Source organism: Amphiura filiformis, chromosome 18 (assembly GCF_039555335.1).
Source record: "Amphiura filiformis chromosome 18, Afil_fr2py, whole genome shotgun sequence".
Taxonomy (NCBI): Eukaryota; Metazoa; Echinodermata; class Ophiuroidea; order Amphilepidida; family Amphiuridae; genus Amphiura; species Amphiura filiformis.
Window position 1 is genome coordinate 12,103,242 of NC_092645.1, and position 19,074 is coordinate 12,122,315.

General features: G+C 36.6%; 2 protein-coding genes across 2 annotated transcripts in view; one reads left to right on the plus strand and one right to left on the minus strand.

Annotated features, from left to right (window-relative positions):
* LOC140138970 (laminin subunit beta-2-like) overlaps positions 1–19,074 on the plus strand; it is a 555,517-nt gene that overhangs the window by 439,717 nt on the left and 96,726 nt on the right. The gene's annotated exons all lie outside the window — the stretch shown is intronic.
* Positions 15,947–17,771, minus strand: LOC140139862 (uncharacterized). The gene has a single exon (XM_072161620.1). It carries the CDS (start codon positions 17,659–17,661, stop codon positions 16,531–16,533), a length of 1,131 nt encoding a protein of 376 aa, XP_072017721.1. The 5' UTR covers positions 17,662–17,771; the 3' UTR covers positions 15,947–16,530.

Sequence of the window (19,074 nt, forward strand, 5' to 3'; positions counted from 1 at the left end):
CTGGTATATGAATTCTTTTGTGCTTCTTCAAATATTCTGCCCGCTTAAAGCCCTTGTTGCATACTTCACATATATAAGGCTTCTCTTTGCTATGAGTCTGTAAATGTACTTTTAGGGTACTAGGAAGCGTAAAGCCTTTTTTACAAATTTGACATTTGTTAGACTTCTCGTTGTTGTGAAATGCTTCATGGCGTTCCAAATAACTTGCCCATATGAAGGTCTTGTTACATACTTTACATATATAAGGCTTTTCTTTGCTAGTATTGCTACATGTATGTCTTGCTGCATGCCGCCTCAAATATCCAGCCAGCTTAAAGCCCTTGTTGCATACTTTACATACATAAGACTCATTGCTATGAATTGCTTCATGTTTTTCAAGTAACCAGCCAGTATGAAGCCCTTGTTGCATACCTTACACACATATGGCTTCTCTTTACTGTGAGTCGAAATATGTGTTTTAAGCTACTAAGGTACTTGAAGTCTATATTGCAAAGTTCACATTTGTGAGGCTTCTCATTGCTGTGAGTTTGTTCATGCCGTTTCAAGTGCCCTGCCTGTTTAAAGCCCTTGTTGCATACTTTACATACGTGAGGCTTCTCACTGCTATGAATTGCTTGATGCTGTTTCAAGGTATATGCCTGTATAAAGCCCTTGTTGCATACTTTACATACATGACGCTTCTCACTGCTATGAATTGCTTCATGCCTTTTCAAGTAACTTGCCAGTGCAAAGCCCTTGTTGCATACCTTACACACATAAGGCTTTTCTTCACTATGAATTTTCATAGTACATTCATGGTCCATCCAATTTTGTTTTCTTTTGAAGTCTTTGTTACAGTGTTGACATTCATATAGCTTCTCTTTGGTGTCTGATTCATACCAATACGGTCTAATCCGCTTCTTGTGTTGGATCAGGTGACTCAGATATAGATAATTGTCATGGAAATACCTTCTGCAATATACACATTTGTGAGGCTTCAGGTTGAACAAGTTTTGAGGTCTTCTGGAAGTCATGTTCTGAAATGAGGATTTTTAAAAAGGAATATTGTGAAATATCACTTTTAAATAATGTTCTAATGTGGAAGTGTTTTTGCAGACAAAGCATACATGATCAGCACTAGTGTTCTCCTGTCCATTTTAGTGATTTGGTTGAACCATTTTATTGTGCAAATGGGGGGGAGTTAAAGTTAATTAGTCCTCATGTGCAATTCCCTCTATTGTCATATATGTGAAACAATCTGGTCCATGGGGGCCAAAGGAGGCATTTTTACTGTAATTATTACATTACACATACAATAGGCTATTGCCAGAGCCAACAAACCTTTAATTTAGCAGATAAGCGAGGTCTGCTTGTTTTCTGTTGACAAGGGGCAGTCTTCAGTGAACAGCTCTTTTCAGAGCCACCAAAACTTAAAAATCAGCAGACAGGCGACGTCCCGGCCCCCGCACTCCGTGCATCCGCGGGTATCCATGCTTGTCGGTGAACTTTAAAAACACCCCCTTTTGCATCTCATTTCGCGAAGTTTTTAGGGAAAACGCCCTTTTTTTAGCGATTTCATAATTATTTGCCCTTCGACAATACCCTATTTTCGCTAAAACGCTAAGCGATATTTCTAATATACCCTTTTCTGGCAGAAACGCGTAGGCTGCTCGATGAAAATACCCTTTTTTCAATTTTGCGAACATGTGGTTTGAAAAAACACCCCTTTTTTGTGTGTTTCGCGAATCACGTTTTATTCATCTGAAAACACCCCTTATTTCGCGAAATTTTTGATGAGCATGAATACCCGCGGATGCACGGAGTGCGGGGACCGGGGGCGACGTCTGCTTGTTTCTGTAGACAAGGGCAGTCTTCAGTAAACGGCTCTTTTCAGAGCCACCAAAACCATTATATTAGCAGATAGGCAAGATCTGCTTGTTCTCTGTAGACAAGGGGCAGTCTTCAGTGAACGGCTCTTTTCAGAGCCACCAAAACCTTTATATTAGCAGATAGGCAAGATCTGCTTGTTCTCTGTAGACAAGGGGCAGTCTTCAGTGAACGGTTCTTTCCAGAGTCATCAGTAGACAAGAGGCGGTCTACATGTCTCATTCTTATAGGTACTTTGTCCTGAAGAAGAGCTACTCCTGACGAAAGCTTGACAGTTATAAATTTGTCCGATGGCGAACCCGCTAAAAACCCACTAATTGTTATGAATTCCCGTCATAGAAGCCTATCCCACAATTCAATAGGCTATCATTAACTGAAAACACCAAAGGTCTAGCATACTTAGTTCTAAAGTTATGAAGGCTTTTTTTATTATACCACTGGAAACCTCTGGCTATGTTCATGTACAAAATATTTCTTGCAGATTAATAATTAGTTTGACAAAGATATCGTCAAATTTGAATTTCATCATTGGTATACCAGAACGTAATTAAACACAGTGATGGAGCAGTGTAATACACATAATTACATGTATGCATAACTCGCAAACGCAAAATCGGAATCAACTGAAATATTGGGAATATGCTTTTTTCGTGGATATCTACTGCAATTATGTCATAAAAAGAGGATGCTAGGATCACAAAATACTCCTTCAATTGTCTATCTTTATTTAAATTTAATTGTAATTCACCAAATAATTACAGTCATTTTTGCTGCCCTTTGAGTGTTTTTTTAAAATAAATATACCTGAAATAATCCATTATAAAGTACCAGTAGCATACACTCCCACTTTGGAGGTGACATGTATGTAGGCTGTTAAGACCAAATTTTTCAGCATCGCTGTCTGACTCTGATGGCGGCGCCAGGAATTTTTCGGGGATTTACATGATTTTGGGGTTTTGCCTCAAAAGTGGGGGAGGGCAAACTGGGGGGCAAGAAAAATATTTGCAAAAAAACCACTGCAGACCCAAGACCCCATACACATGCTATGTCAACATTTTTCAATTTGAACAACAACTTTGTTTTTTCAAAATCAGTGATAAATGAAATTTGAAGCCATTATAAAGAACTAGAAATTCAATATTGGAGGTTTCTGTGGCACTGCTTTGGCTCTCACCCAAAGGTTCCATATGTTCTCACTCAATAACCCCATTTTTTATATAATTTTGCTCTCACCGATACCAAAAATCATGCTTCCACCCAATGACCCCATAATCTTTACATTTTACTATTGATCACTGAATGCTCCATACTGTGAAAGTGTCAGCCCTACACCTACATGTACAGGGTCGAAACCACTAAAAACAAGCAATTCAGACTTCCAACAAGAGCACCAATGGCGCTGTGGCTCTGTGCTTTTTTGAATGTGAAAGTAATTGCAGTCGAATGTGCAACAGGTGAAATCATATACATTGTATGTGCCAGATCACATGCAATCATACATCTTGCTGGTTGGTAGCTATATCTTATTTGCAGAGCATAATACATCCATCAATAAGTTTCATATCCACATGAGGTTTTAGTAATTTGACCACAGATGACCCCTGAGTGACCTTGGATGACCCCAAAATGACATTCCAAAAATTTGGCTTGAAATGTTGACTGTACCCACCAAGTTTCATGCCCATGCGAGTTTTTAGTAACTTAACCTCAGATGACCCCTGGGTGATCGGACCCCTTCCAAAAATTTGACTCTAAATGTTGACTGTACCCACAAAGTTTCATGCCCATACAACAGTTTTAGTAATTTGACCTCAGATGACCCCTTGGTGACCTCAGATGACCCCAAAATAACCGTCTGAAAATTTGACTCTAAATGTTAAGTGTACCCACCAAGTTTCATGCCCATACAAGTTTTAGTAATTTGACCTCAGGTGACCCCTTGGTGACCTTGGATGACCCCGAAATGACCGTCCGATAATTTGACTCTAAATGTTGACTGTACCCACCAAGTTTCATGCCCATACGACAGTTTTAGTAATTTGACCTCAGATGACCCCTTGGTGACCTTGGATGACCCGAAATTACCTTCCGAAACTTTGACTCATAATGTTAAGTGTATCCATCAAGTTTCATGCTCATACGACAGTTTTAGTAATTTGACCTCGGATGACCCCTAAGTGACCTCGGATGACCCCAAAATGACCGTCAGAAAATTTGACTCTAAATGTTAACTGTACCCACCAAGTTTCATGCCCATACGACAGTTTTAGTAATTTGACCTTAGATGACCCCTGGATGACCTCGAGTGACCTTCACCCACTAACCAATACAAACTTGTTCTGTCTGGGGTCAAGATGCACCCGCCCACCAAGTTTGAAGAATGTGCGACCCCTAGTCTCCGAGAAAAAGGTTTTTGCATATTATGCATAAATTATGCAAATTAGGTAGGTAATTACCATATTTTGCGCTGAAAATCGAATCAGGTCGAGATCCTCTGGTCATGCTACCCCCACCACGTTTCATCATCATAGGGCTTAGCATTCTTACGGATCCCCACTAGAAACAGCTTCACAAGGAGGATTTCTTCAGATTTCCAACCATTTTGTAGAAGCGTTCCGCATAAATTATGCAACTAAACAACTAAATGCGCATACTTTTCGCCAAAAACTAATCAGGTGATCAGCAGGTGTGTATCATTCCTGTCACAAGGTTTCGTTACCATGCACCGCTATCAATTTGCGCTGATATTCGCATAAATTATGCAAATTAGCTATGTTAATTTGCATATTTTCACCGAAAACATACAATTACGGAGCAAACTTGGATACCCTTCCTCCCACCAAGTAGCGTCCCCGTAGGTCTTACGGTTCCCCAGATACAGCTCCGGACAAACATTCGGACACCCCACCCCCACACACAGACTGAAATAGTGATTACTAAGTCCCATCCTGAACAAAGTTCAGAAATGAAATTTTATCAATTTGCGCTGATTTTTGCATAAATTATGCAAATTAGCTATGTTAATTTGCATTATTTTTCACCGAAAACACACAATTACGGAGCAAACTTAGATACCCTTCCTCCCACCGAGTAGCGTCCACGTACGGCGTAGGTCTTACAGTTTCCCAGATACAGCTCCAGGCGGACACACGGATATCCACACCCCGGACAGACAGAAATACTGAGGCGAGACAAAAATGAAATTTTATAACAAATTTTTGTGACTTGAGATCATTTGCATTTTTTTGTAAACACCAAAACTGTTCTGTCCTGACATGTCTGTTGTGTCATGTGTGTTGAACCCGGTCCAACCGAACAATCGTAACTTAAGTTCTGTTCGGATCTGGATCTGCCTGGTCTGGATGCTGTACTCCGATTAAGCAGGACTAGCCTACATCACATCAGTGTTTATTTCTGATAGATTTCACTTCATGATTTTTTCTTCAATTTCATCACTTACGAAAGTACAAAAGTAGACAATCTAGTAGTCAGTATATGGAATAGTAGTACATGGCTTCCGAATTTGGAACTTTACATGTTCAACTCGTCATGCCGGTCGAGTCCCGCGTTTACAACTAAAATCAAACCACTTCTAGATTAAGTCCATCGCTGAATTTTACAAATAACTTAAATAAACATCTTTATATTTAATAAAAAAAATATTATGGTATGCTCGTAAATGCTTCGGAATGACATTTACCAAAAGCTCATGAGCTCAGAATGGTAAACAAACTAGCGTATTTTCACCTCGATTATGCACCGTAGCTCTCTGTGGTTGAGTTTGCAAGGTCAGTGGGTCAGTGAACTTAGTCTCCTATGCAGCCAGTTTGGTTACGCTCCCTCCACAAAAATGTTTGTGTGGAAGGCGGAACCAAACTGGCTGCTATGGAGACTACTGCAAAATCGATCAATCACACAAAACTGTTTGCTGATTGGTTCAGAAATGGTGATGTCATCAATCAAGAAAAACTAATCGATTTATTGGTTCAATATAGCCTCATAGAAAAGTACGAAGTTTGTTGAGCATCGCAGCTTATCGGTAAAAGCGTGACCTTTAACAAAAAAAATCGGCACAGTGCTTTCGTACTGCACTTGCATAAGCCAAATAGTCCCCAGAAAAGTCATTTGTTCAGATTTATTCGGGATTTATTCAAGATTCAGACATGTTCTTGACTATTTTTTGACATTCCTTACCTATCTCTTTATTTAAATTATAAAGAAATAGTGAAGAAAAGTTAAGAAGTAGTCAAATAATTTCTGATCTGAACTAAATCTTAAGAAATGTACCTCCATTGGTTTCCGTCTGTATTACGCATCTTAAATTATACAGACCAGAATAATCTCTAGCACACACAGGAACCAAGATATAACTTCGATTATCGTGACTATTTTGGTCTTTTTACCCAAAAATAATACTTTTATCGCCTGAATTTCAATAAAATCTGGAGTGCAATCGATTAGAAAATAACTTAGCCAAACTTAGAAAGCGAAACTTAAGTCTTCATATCAGTCATTAAATGATCCTTAGCATAAAAACCAACAGCGTATTGTGGCCTGAAAATGAATGCTAGTTAGTTGCATGACAAAGGCACTGATAAGCTCCGCTCAGAGCCAAAAATGGGAAAAATAAAATGTTATTCTAGTCATGCTTACACATATAAAATCAGAGATTACACTTCAGATTCTGACCCACACAAATATGTACACGTAATATTGTGAACATTTTTATTTATGGCACTTTCAAGTAACCTAGCAAAATTTACTGCTGTAACATATGTTACTATGGTTTGTAAGAGTCGGCAATGTTTATGTCAGTGAGGGAAGCGCATTACTATTGATCGGTTTTCACCATTTGAAATGGATGTTTGAACCCCGGTTTGAACAGTGCTTCCTTCAACCCAAAAGACTTATTTCACCCTTTGGTATCCTATGACATTATAAGTAAACTATATAGCGAAATTTACTGCTGTAACATATGTTACAACTGGTTCATAAACTCAGCCGTGTTTTTTTTTTTTTTTGAAGCGCATTACTAATGATCGGTTTACACTATTTGAAATGGATGTTTGAACTTGCTTCTTTCAACCCAAAAGACTTATTTCACCCTTACCATTGGCATCCTGGAATGTGTGTGAATTTTAATACAGGAGATGTGGAATAAGTAATCTAATATCCATCTTACATAATTTAGACTATTATCTGGTACTGATGCAAGTATTGGATCAAAAAGTTTCTTGTTTAATGTGTTTGACATATATCAACAAATAATTTCCATATGGTTCCTCATATTGCATAATTGTGTCACTGTTAAGAATGGTAACGTATGTTACGTAATGTAAGTTACATAACGTATGTTACAAATCGTTTACATGTACTCATAGAACTCAAAAAATAGAAATGATATACATGAATTGCTAGCCGTGCGAGGGGGCGCTAGACGGACTAAAAATGAGATGCAGGCAGGGTCTGATGTTATTTTCTTATATTTGATCATGGTCATACAAATACTGGTAACGTATGTTTCAGTAACGGATGTTTAATTCATTTAAACTTCTAAAATTTCCACATGTTCTGTTAATGATAGCAGTGCAACAAAATTATTTCACTAATATCAGGGTATCACATGCTAATGTTTACTACCTACCAGGTGTATATTCTACCGTTTGATTTTCAGACAAATGGTAACGTACATGCAGGTTACTTTCCTTAACCATACGGTCATAGATTATATGGTACTTTGTCTTGCTTTTCTCTAAAGCGGATACCCACATTACGTTTTCAGTCATAAATTTAATTTCCACGCCATTAATTTGACATTATAAAGGCAAAACATGATACCTAAATTGATGAAGGTAATTAAGGGTTAGATAACATGTCAATGTAACGTAGGTTACACAGAGTATTGCGACAAATTTCAATTGTAAATAAATCATCTTTTACAATTTAGGGATGGTTGTTTCCTTTTTTATACACTGTAAATTACATTTTAATCAAGGCATCATTCATTGCGTTCCTTTTAAGCACATTACACAAATATGTGACACGAACAAGGGAAATGAGTCAGATGTTGCTAATATTGATTTTGAGATACTGGCAAAGAAGAAAGTGTTAAAATTCTTTTGTTTTATATTGTTTTCAGCGATTGATAAATTAACGTAACTTCACAAAGAAAGGTCGTATCAAGTTCATGGGGTTTTCAGTTTCTGGAAGCTCTAAATGTCCTCTTTAGAAAAATATGTTAAACTCATTTTCGACCAGGGCCGACATGCGACTCATTCCCCTTGATCATGTGACATATGTGAAGTTTGTGATTTGTGGGTTTTGACCGCTCAGCCAACTTAAACATCGCTACTTCCAAAATAATACGATTTGAATGATCAAATTTTCAGGTTATAGCCTAGCCTGTTTATATGTGTTAAAGATGATTCCATGATCATTTCTTTATATTATGATCCACATTTTTTTAATTGGTACAATATATTAAAGGGCATTTAAGTGATCCACAGCCTCATCCCCCACTTTTATCAAAAAAGTTGAGATTTTTATATCACTGGAATACTCTGGCTACATAATGTTTATGTACAAAATATTTCTTGCAGATTAATTCGTTTAGCAAAGATATCGCGAAATTTGAATTTCGTTCTGGTGCACCAGAACGAAATTACAACGTATTGTCTATGGAGCCGTGTAATACACATAATCATGCATAACTCGCAAACGCAAAATCGGAATCAACTGAAATTTTGGGAATATGATTTTTTCGTGGATATGTACTGAAAAATGCCATAAAAAGAGGATGCTAGGATCACGAAATACTCCTTTAAGGGACGCACCATTATATTCTCAGGGTGGGGGTAGGAAAAACAAAACTTCACCCACTACATGAACAAAAAAAAACAACTTTCCCCACCAACACTCAAAAAACCAAAAACTTTCCCCACCTAACTGTGTATATAATGCATGAAATTGAAAAACGAAACAAAACGTGGCGAAAAAAAAAACTTCTTCCCCTGACCCCAACTTCCTACCCCCCCCCGAGTATCAAAAAATGGTATGTCCCTAAGTTGAATGGTTGCGACAGGATTTTCACCGAATTGCTCGTTTTTAGTGGTTTTGACCCTATATCACATTTCATATTGAAGTGTGCCCCCCCCCCCGCGTCGGCACCGGTTCGCTATCTCTAAAAAAATAATAATAATTCAATGAAGCCTGACGATGAGCACAAATAACCATGACGTCATTGCTCTAGAAAATTTCGGCGCAGGAATTTTGAATATATCGCGTGTTGAGAGATTGCTCTTTTTATTCGTTTTTATGGTTAAAAGGGCATTTCGTGATCCACAGCCTCATCCCCCCACTTTTCTCAAAAAAAGTTGAGATTTTTATATCACTGAAAACCTCTGGCTACATAATGTTTATGTACAAAGTATTTCTTGCAGATTAATTAGTTTTAAAGCAAAGATATCGTGAAATTTGAAATTACAACGCATTGTCTATATGGAGCAGTGTAATACACATAATCATGCATAACTCGCGAACGCAAAATCAGAATCAACTGAAATTTTGGGAATAGGTTTTTTTCGTGGACATCTATAAATGAAAAATGACATTAATAGAGGATGCTATAGGATCACGAAATACTCCTTTAATATGAGTTTGTTTTTAAATAAAACCATTTGATTTGTGCTTGATCATTATTTTTCTAACATAATGTTGTTATTGCCAGACACTTCCTTTAATTACACTAATTAGCAAAAGGACGTTTATTGATTCTAACAATAACGTTAGTGAAACTAAAACGTAGTGCCGTACTACTACAATAAATCCCGGTGGGTTCAGTTTGTATTTAAAGGTAGGACGTATGACCGTTCCAGGATTTGAAAATGACCCTATTTCACGGGAATCGAGGACATTTGCAGCAATTTTACCCCCTATTTTGCGCGAAATCAAGGAAAATTTGCCCCCAAATACCTCCCCTATTTTTATCATTTTGAGGCCGCATTTTCATTTCACCCCCTTATCACGAGGAATCAAGGACATTTTTTCGAAATAAATACCCCTATTTTTACCATTTAAGGGCGCTTTTGCATTTTTACCCCTATTTCACGGGGAAATGAGGACAATAACGAAAACTGTAGTGGTAAAACACGGATGAAAGTCCTAGAAATATACCCTATTTTTCATTTCAAGGACAATTTTGCTCCAAAACACCCCTAATTTGGACAATCGCGAATAATTTTGTCCTCGAAAATTCCGCGGACATTTCTTAAAAAGTACCCCTAAATTGGAACCATCATGTGTACACATTGTCAGTGAAGACTGAACCCACCGGGCAATAAATACGTCCTTTTTAAAAAAATTGTCCGGCTGTTTATAATAAAACATAAAATGCAACTTGAAACACTAAAAAGGTTACATATCTCCACCCTTAATAATTATGGGTAGCAAGCTCAAAACATGTCATACAAAGTGATATGATTTATGTGTTTTAGTTATTAGCTTAACCATACATACCATGCAACTTGCAAGTGAATGGATCCAAAATTACAACATAGGCCTATATTCTAGCATGAGTATGATGAGCTGAATTTATATATGGGTTGCAACTTACTAGATATACATGTATTGATTATTTGTGAAAATCCTACTGGCATACAATCGACTGGTAGGCCTATCCATGCAAAATTATCTTGTCTACTGTTCAAGTATAAACAAACATGCAGACAGCTATAGATATGCTGTACATCATCACTGCACAGGGGTCATATAGCTGTCATGATAAAAAATCCCTTTAAAAGGGATGTGCAGTATCGTACAGAGAATAATTTGAATTGTAATGCGACTACATTTTTTAATTCAGTTTAGTTTATTTTCATCAACACATATAAATAACATAATACAGAGAAAACATTTTGAAATAAATTAGTAAATACCGGTATACAAAATGCAATATGCCAAATAATTTACATGTTCCCCCTCGCATCGGCTCAAAATTTTCGGAGACTCCCTTGTTTTCCCTAATTTCTCCACTTAAATCCCCCTTAATTGTTTTCCCTAATTTCTCCATTTAAAATTTATAACAATCCCCTCCTGGTTCAACAAAAAAAATTGCGTTCCCCCACAAGATCCCAAAAAAATTTTGGGTTCCCCTCAAAATGCCCATTCCCCCTGTCGTAAATAACGATCGCTCCCTTAGGCTAATGAAAGTCAATTCCCAGTTTCATGTTACATAATTTTTCATGACTGTTTCATTATTCATTATTTTGAACCATTTCATTATTGCATCTGTTACAGGTGTAAACCAATAACTACCCATGTATACTGTATGTACATCACAGTTTGTAGTATAGATGTACTGTTTACAACCACATGAAAAATATTAAGGTGATTGTACAACTATTATCAAAAGTTTCACAATATATTTTACAGGATGAGATCAGAGCAGATAAAAAATGTGGACAAAGAATTGAATAGGTATATTCATTATTAACCATATACCATGCTGACCTACTGCAAAGAAAATCCCTGAAAATCAACAGAAAGCGAATTATGATATTTTTAAAACCACAATTATTTATTAGTACGGTATGTTAAAGTTTGTTAGAAATCAACATTTTATTCAAAATAATGAAATACTTGGCGGCAATTGTTTTGGCGGAGTAGGGTAACAGGAAACTGGGAATCGACTTTCATATCCTAATATTAAGGTGAGGCATTATGGAAGTTCTCTAAGCATGTGTTAAACATATTTTATTGAGTAAAGCAAAACACACTTGTCATATGCCTTTTGTTTGAAGCAAATCGGACATACGGTTTTTAAAATATATCAATTTATAATTTCTTTTTATCTTATTGTATCTAGACTATAAAAGGTTTGTAAATTGGGATCCCAAAAATGTGGCATGTGCAAGGAGGGCAAAGAGGGGGGCAAGCAATTTTTGGCGAGCCAAGAGGGGGGGGATTTTTGGTGAGCCATTTGGAAATTCCCCCAGGGCTCATAATTATTGCACAGCCCCTAAGTGTACCTAACCTTTGAATTAGAGAATAAAGGTATTGTATTTAGCCACTAGAGTGCATCTATCGTCTCGTATAACACGTGCGACATCATTATTTTAAGTAGCCGAGTTGTTTTACGCCGAAAATAATGATGTCACCCGCACAGTGTCGACTTCCTATTCGATAAATATAAATTTAATACTCCGTTGGTGAGCGACAGGCGACTCTTATTTCACGAGCGCAAGAAAAGGAGTTCTATCTGATTGGCTAGCAATCGATCGCTTAGGTCGCTTAGTAGTCAACTACAAACTCAAAACTGAGCATCGTATTCAATTCGATTGAAATCGATATTCTATTATTGCCGTAGATAAAGAGAGTGATAGTGTGTCAATAATGTACATTGTATTGCAGCTGGATTTTACATGTATTCTTTTATATAAATTTTTTCTCAAAGAGTTGAATATGATCAAAATTTTTACTCAGGATTTCAAATTTTTTACCCGCAAATTGCAGTTAAACATATCCACAGCAAAATACAGGTCCTCACTAATTAGTGTATTTAATTTCCAGTTAGTGTATTTAAGATAAAACCTGACAACAAATAAAATTTTCTTGCAATAGAAATATCATATGGGATACTGATATGGTAGGCGCAACCGCCACAGCGATGGAGCTGCTACTGCGTAGCTGACTTTTTACTCCGTGGAGCCAAATTGACCAATCATTATCATGTTAGAGTTTTTCATTACTCGGAGGTAAAACTGACTAATTAAATACGACTTACTCATTCGTGAAGCGAATTTATTCATTAAGGATTGGCGAGGCGAGCGTCACGTAGTTGCAAGATATCCTCGGTCACGAAAGTTATGATTCAAAAAGTAGTTTATGAAAAGTACGAACTGACTTATTATTAAGATGGACATGCACTCATATGAAACTCATACAGTATTGTACATAACTATATAGCTAGGCAGAGTGGTGGTAAACTATGCACACAGTTCTGCGATCTGCAGTGTATCGCCGGGAGCTAATTTGTATAACTTGCGCGGTGTCCCTGAGGAATTTGACCTTCAGCAAACTGCAAACCAGTTCGGATTTACTTTATATACTAGTAGTAGGCCACACATACTGTAGTTACTGTCCGTTTTCCTATACACAATACTCAGTCGCTCACCATTGACGCGTGACCTCTACAAATAGTGTATGTTAGAAGTATAGGCCATTGCCTAGTTAGCGTCACTACTGTGTAAAAAATAACCGGCCAATATTTAAAGTATTCTCTGAAATTCTAGAAAATATAGTTTTGTAACATGTCCTAAATTTTAGCTAATTTAGGTGTTTGGAAATATTGGTACTTTTGTACCAAAAATATGAAGAAATTATTTCTAAACCGTGTTAAGTCATTAAGCTTCTCATTTTCAAGAACGCTGGTTAACAATAAGCAGACTATTGTCTCATTTAAGTAAACAAAAGCCCACAGTATTGTTACCTTGCGTTCGCTTTATAATCGTTCACCCAACTGAAACTATAATACCAGGTCATTGCTCATTGCACAGGTAAAACAGACACAAGTGCAGTGTGTATTTAACCAGAGAAGATCTGATGTAACATAGTTGAGCCGTTTTCATTGAGTGTTATCTTGGTTTAATAGCTTTTAATAGGGTTTAAGTCCTTCAAAGGTCGTGGTGAGTTCTACTGTAGACATGACTGCATCATGATTATTTTAAAGTCAACAACATTCAACAATATGATCACCGTGATAGTATGAGAGTATCAGTACCGTGGGTGTCAGTGATCCTGGCCTGACACAGTAGACAAACAAACAAACAAACACGCCACACACATGACACATGCATGCAAGGTAACATTGACTATACACTAATCAAACAATGGTATTGATCCTGTACAACTGGTCGTGGTTTATTTACAATCGATTCATTTAAAATCCCCATAGTAAACATTAATTTTGGCAAGAGTTTTTCTCTCTGGAGCGAGAATGCATCCACTGGCTCAGCGTAATGAAAAGATCTAACATGATTGGTCAATTTAGCTCCAGCGAAGTGAAAAGTAAGCTACGCGTAGCAGCTCCACGTTGTGGCGTTCTGACCAGCCATATATTGATCATGCGAAAATCGTAAAACATAGAATAGAAACAGTGTGGCAGGCGCTCAAATCTCAAATTGTATGCTTAGCCCGAGTTGCACGGCCTATCTCGAATAAAATCACCATGCGTAGTTGTTGACAAAACGTGAGGATTCATCGTACTATCACGGCAATTTTTAACACGAAGATATAGGGATGTTGACGGTGTGACCCGTGTTATATGAGACGATAGATGCACAACAGCAGCTAAAAACAATACCTTTATTCTCATTCTTAAGGTGGTACGAAAGGCAAAATCAAGTTGCTCTGATTGAGATTAAAATAGACTTGTTGCAGAGGGATATGCAAAATAATCTTAATTCCAAAATTTGAGCCAAATCGGACATACGGTTTTTGAGATATTGCTGTTGAAAGATTCTTTGTATTCTATTGTTTTTGCCAATATATTGATGAAGTTAATGAGGAAAATTGGCAAAATGTGCTCATTAATATTAATTTTTGCCAATATTTTGCCAATATTTTATGAATAAACCTTCATACTACATGTACTTTTACCTTTAAGAATTTTGACCTGAAACTTTGCCAATGTGTCTCTGTGACCTAAACCTTTAACATGTGATTTTCCCGCCCATCTAATTTGCATATTTGCATAATTAATTAGCTTTAAGTATAATGCTAATTAATTATGCAAATATGAAAATCACATGTTAATGTTTTAGGCCATAGAAACACATTGGCAAAGTTTCATGTCAAAATCATATAAAATAAAAGTAGTACATGTATGAAGGTTTATTCATAAGATATTGGTATAATATTGGCAAACATGAATATTCATGAGCACATTATGCCAATTTTCCTCATTAACTTCATCAATATATTGGCAAAAACAATAGAATACAAAGAAACTAAAAACATGTATATCTTGACAACCGTATGTCCGATTTAAAAAAAAAAAAAACTATTTTGCTCAGTGTATTTAGCTTAACTTATTCAATCTATTCAAATGGTTCTAAATTCAGTTTCTGTTTTCCAGAAACATTGTTTCGACACAAAAAATAGAAATATCATAAGTAGGCCTGTTACATTGCGCCTCCGATTGATTCAAATAGCGAGTACGCATACCGCGTTGATGCTTGGACGCGCTGACATGTGTGATATCGTGTCATCACACGGGTAAGAACCCTGGGGTAAGAATTACCAATAAGATTGCAGGAATGTTCCCAAGTGTTAAAGAATTGAAAATTCTAGATCTTGAAGCCATAATGTATGCCCCCCCCCCCAATAAAAACCCAAATTTATGAAAATTTCCACTTTTTGCGGCAATTTTGCACAAAATTTGTTGATTTTACCCCCCCTGAAATTCAGTGTGCCCCCTAAATGCCCCCCCCAAAAAAAAAAAAAAATTTGTTGTCTTTGTAATTGTTTTTTTTTTACCTGGCAGTATATTGCGCATCATATTTTGTTCAGGGCTCGTCGTCTTTAAAACTCCCGCTACATCACAATAAGACTATTAAACAGTGTAGTGGTTGCATGGGGTTCTGTATTCAAGCATAAAGATATACCAGTCCCTTGCCTTTGATAAACATTATGAGGTCACCTCATCTATGTAGCCTATACATTTATGATGCTTTAGGTTGAACAAGTTTTGAGGTCTTCTGGAAGTCATGTTCTGAAGATAAAAAAGGAATATATTGTCAAATGTACCGGGAAAATGTAATGTGGTTGTCTTTTGCAGAATTTCAAATAATATCTAATTAATGCGATTTGCACAGATATGTGAAACTGATTGTGCTTCAAATTTCTTTTTGTGATTCCAACTGTATACCTTTGAAGATAAAAGCACTCAGTCATTTTGATTAAAACACTGTATTTATCTCTCTGTTGTCTTCTTACTGTGAGTTTTTCCATGTTTTTTCAATTGGCATGGCTGTGTAAAGCCCTTATTACATATTTTACATACATGAGGGCGAGGAGGCTTCTTTTTTGTGCCTCCTCAAATACGCTGCCTGCTTAAAGCCCTTGTTGCATGCTTCACATGTATATGTCTTATCATTGCTATGGTAATCTTTGCTGTGTATATGTGTGTGCCGTTTCAAGTTCTCTGGCAGTGTATATGCCTTGTTGCATACTTTACATATATAAGGCTTGTCTTTGCTATGGATTGCTATGTGCCGTTTTAATAAAGATGGCAGTATAAAGCCCTTGTTGCATACTTCACATACATAAGGCTTCTCTATGCTGTGCATATTTGTGTGCCGTTCAAGGTCCCTGCCAGTGTAAACCCCTTGTTGCAAACTTTACATATATAAGGCTTCTCTTTGCTATGCACTGCTTTGTGCAGTTTCAAATTACATGCCAGTGTAAAGCCCTTGTTGCATACTTTACATACATGAGGCTTCTCATTACTATGGATTGCTATGTGCTGTTTCAAGATCCATTCCCGTGAAAAGCCCTTGTTGCATACTTTACATACATAAGGCTTCTCTTTGCTATGAAATAATTTGTGGTTTTTCAACATCCATGCCAGTCCAAATCCCTTATTGCATACTTCACATACATGAGGCTTCATCTTGTTATGAATTGGTTTGTGCGTTTCAAATGAGATTCCAGTTTAAAGCCCTTGTTGCATACTTTACATACAAAAGGCTTCTCATTACTATGGATTGCAATGTGCTGTTTCATAATCCATTCCCGTGTAAAGCCCTTGTTGCATACATTACATACATAAGGCTTCTTGCTATGAATTTGCCGGTGATGGTATGTCAAGCTCTGTGCCTGTCTAAAGCCCTTGTTGCATATTTTACATACATGAGTCTTCTCATTATTATGGATTGCCATGTGCTGTTTCAAGAGATATTCCCATATAAAGTCCTTGTTGCATACCTTACATACATAAGGCTTCTCATTGCTGTGAACTAGTTTGTGCCGTTTCAAATAAGATTCCAGTGTAAAATCCTTGTTGCATACTTCACATACATGAGGCTTCTCTTTGCTGTGTATTACTTCATGCCGTTTCAAATTCCTTGCCCATGCAAAGCCCCTGTTGCATACTTTACATACATGAGGCTTCTCATTAGTCTTCTTGCTATGAATTTGTTGGTGCTGTTTCAAGACCCCTGCCTGTCTAAAGCCCTTGTTGCATACTTTACATACATAAGGCTTCTCTTTGCTGTGAGTCTGTAAATGTGCTTTTAGGCTACTATTGTAGTTAAAGCCTCTATTGCAAAGTTCACATTTGTAAGGCTTCTTATTGCATTGAATTGCTTCGTGCTGCTTCAAGCGATATGCCAGTTTAAAGCCCTTGCTGCATACCTGGCATACATGAGGCTTCTCGTTGATATGAATTGCTTTGTGCACTTTCAAATATTGTGCTTGCGTAAATACCTTGTTGCATACTTTACATATATGAGGCTTCTCTTTGCTGTGAGGCTGTGAATGTCTATTCAGGTGTGTAAAACAGTTTTTTCTAATATTCTGTGTATATTCACAGTCCATCCAATTCTGTTTTCTTGAGACGTTTTTATAACGTTGACATTCATACAGCCCCTCCTCTGTTTCATACCAATATGGTCTAATCCGCTTCTTGTGTTTGATCAGGTGACTCAGATATAGACAAGTGTCATAGAAATACCTACTGCAATATATACATTTGTGAGGCTTCAGGTTGAACAAGTTTTGAGGTCTTCTGGCTGTCATGTTCTGAAATGAGGATTTAAAAAGGAATATTGTGAAATATCAGTTTATGTAGAATATGCAATTACTTGTTTTTGCCAACAGAATATATTGTGCCAACCACATGGCTTGAATTTGTCTGAGGTATATGTAACGGGATCCGATACCCCTGGGTACGTTATAATAAATCACGCCCTCTTTGGGTCCTTGGTGATGAATACTCAGATAGGCTTTAATAATATAGGATGCTAAGGATTTATTCTGATAGTCAAGGTAAACAATCTAGCTCATGTAAGTCGCCATTTTAGATAGTGATGGGCGATCACTGATATATGAATAATATCATTCGATGTCATTATTCTACATCTCCCTTCTTAAGATAAACTGCACAGTAATTTCAAATGAAATTGAATTAGCAAATCTTGCTAATTTAGTAGTGTCTGAAACTTTCACACTAAAAGTCAAATGTGACATCTCAAGATTTTTTCTTGATTGTGATATCAAATAAACTGTAAATATTTCTGTGCCGAAATAAGCTTTGCTTGCTTTTTGTCATTCTTTATGAGTTAAAGTATCCTTTATCACTTATAGTCTTTTTCAAAGTTTCTGCTCTTTCTTTTAGAACTTTGTCCAAAGCATCTGATTAAAACTTGTGAAACTTTTAACTGTAAACTTCATAGAACTCACAAACTAACATTCTTAAAGTTGCGAAACAATATCAAACCTCGACAGTCTACTTTTTTTTTTTTTTTTTAGAACTTTTGGAAAGAAAGGAAAAATTATTTTCCCTGCCAAAATTGTCAAAATGTGGTGACCGAAATAAACTGAACTGTCGACTATTGACATTATTCTTACCTACTCTAGAGAACAGGGTAGACTACCTGGATTCTCACTGTGTGGTACATGGACCTTATTCTGAGTCCATTAGTGTTGTGATTATATACTCACACAGATCTACACTAGAATTACATTTTTATGTTTAGACTTGCTTGCAGACTGGTTGACAGGTAGAACTTCACACACGCTCACGCGAATGTTGTAATTGGTATCATGTGTGTCAATGAGTATTATGTTGCAGACATAATAATAAACAACATGCAAACCTAACAATACACAATCTGCTAACTTTAACAAAATTAGTGTAGTAATGTATCAATTAGAACTTCAATTTTGGTTTCAAATGCCAAACATTTTTACAATTAGTTTTGTTTCAAGTGCCAAAACTTTTAAATGTCATTTTTTTTTTTTTTTTTTTTTTTTTTTTTTTTTTTTTTTTTATTTTTTTTTTTTTAGACGATTTGTCTTGTTTCAAGTGCCAAAACTTTTAAATATGTGACGTGTCATGTCAAAAGGAGACACTTTTGGGCAGGTTATAAATTTTGAGGTTTTTACATATCTTAAATATAGAGATATTTTGCTCCACAAGGCCGTTTTCCC

What these genes read in the sequence shown, in the direction of transcription:
- LOC140139862 (XM_072161620.1), bottom strand. Translation starts at nt 17,661, where the DNA reads ATGACAGCCAGAAGACCTCAAAACTTGTTCAACCTGAAGCCTCACAAA.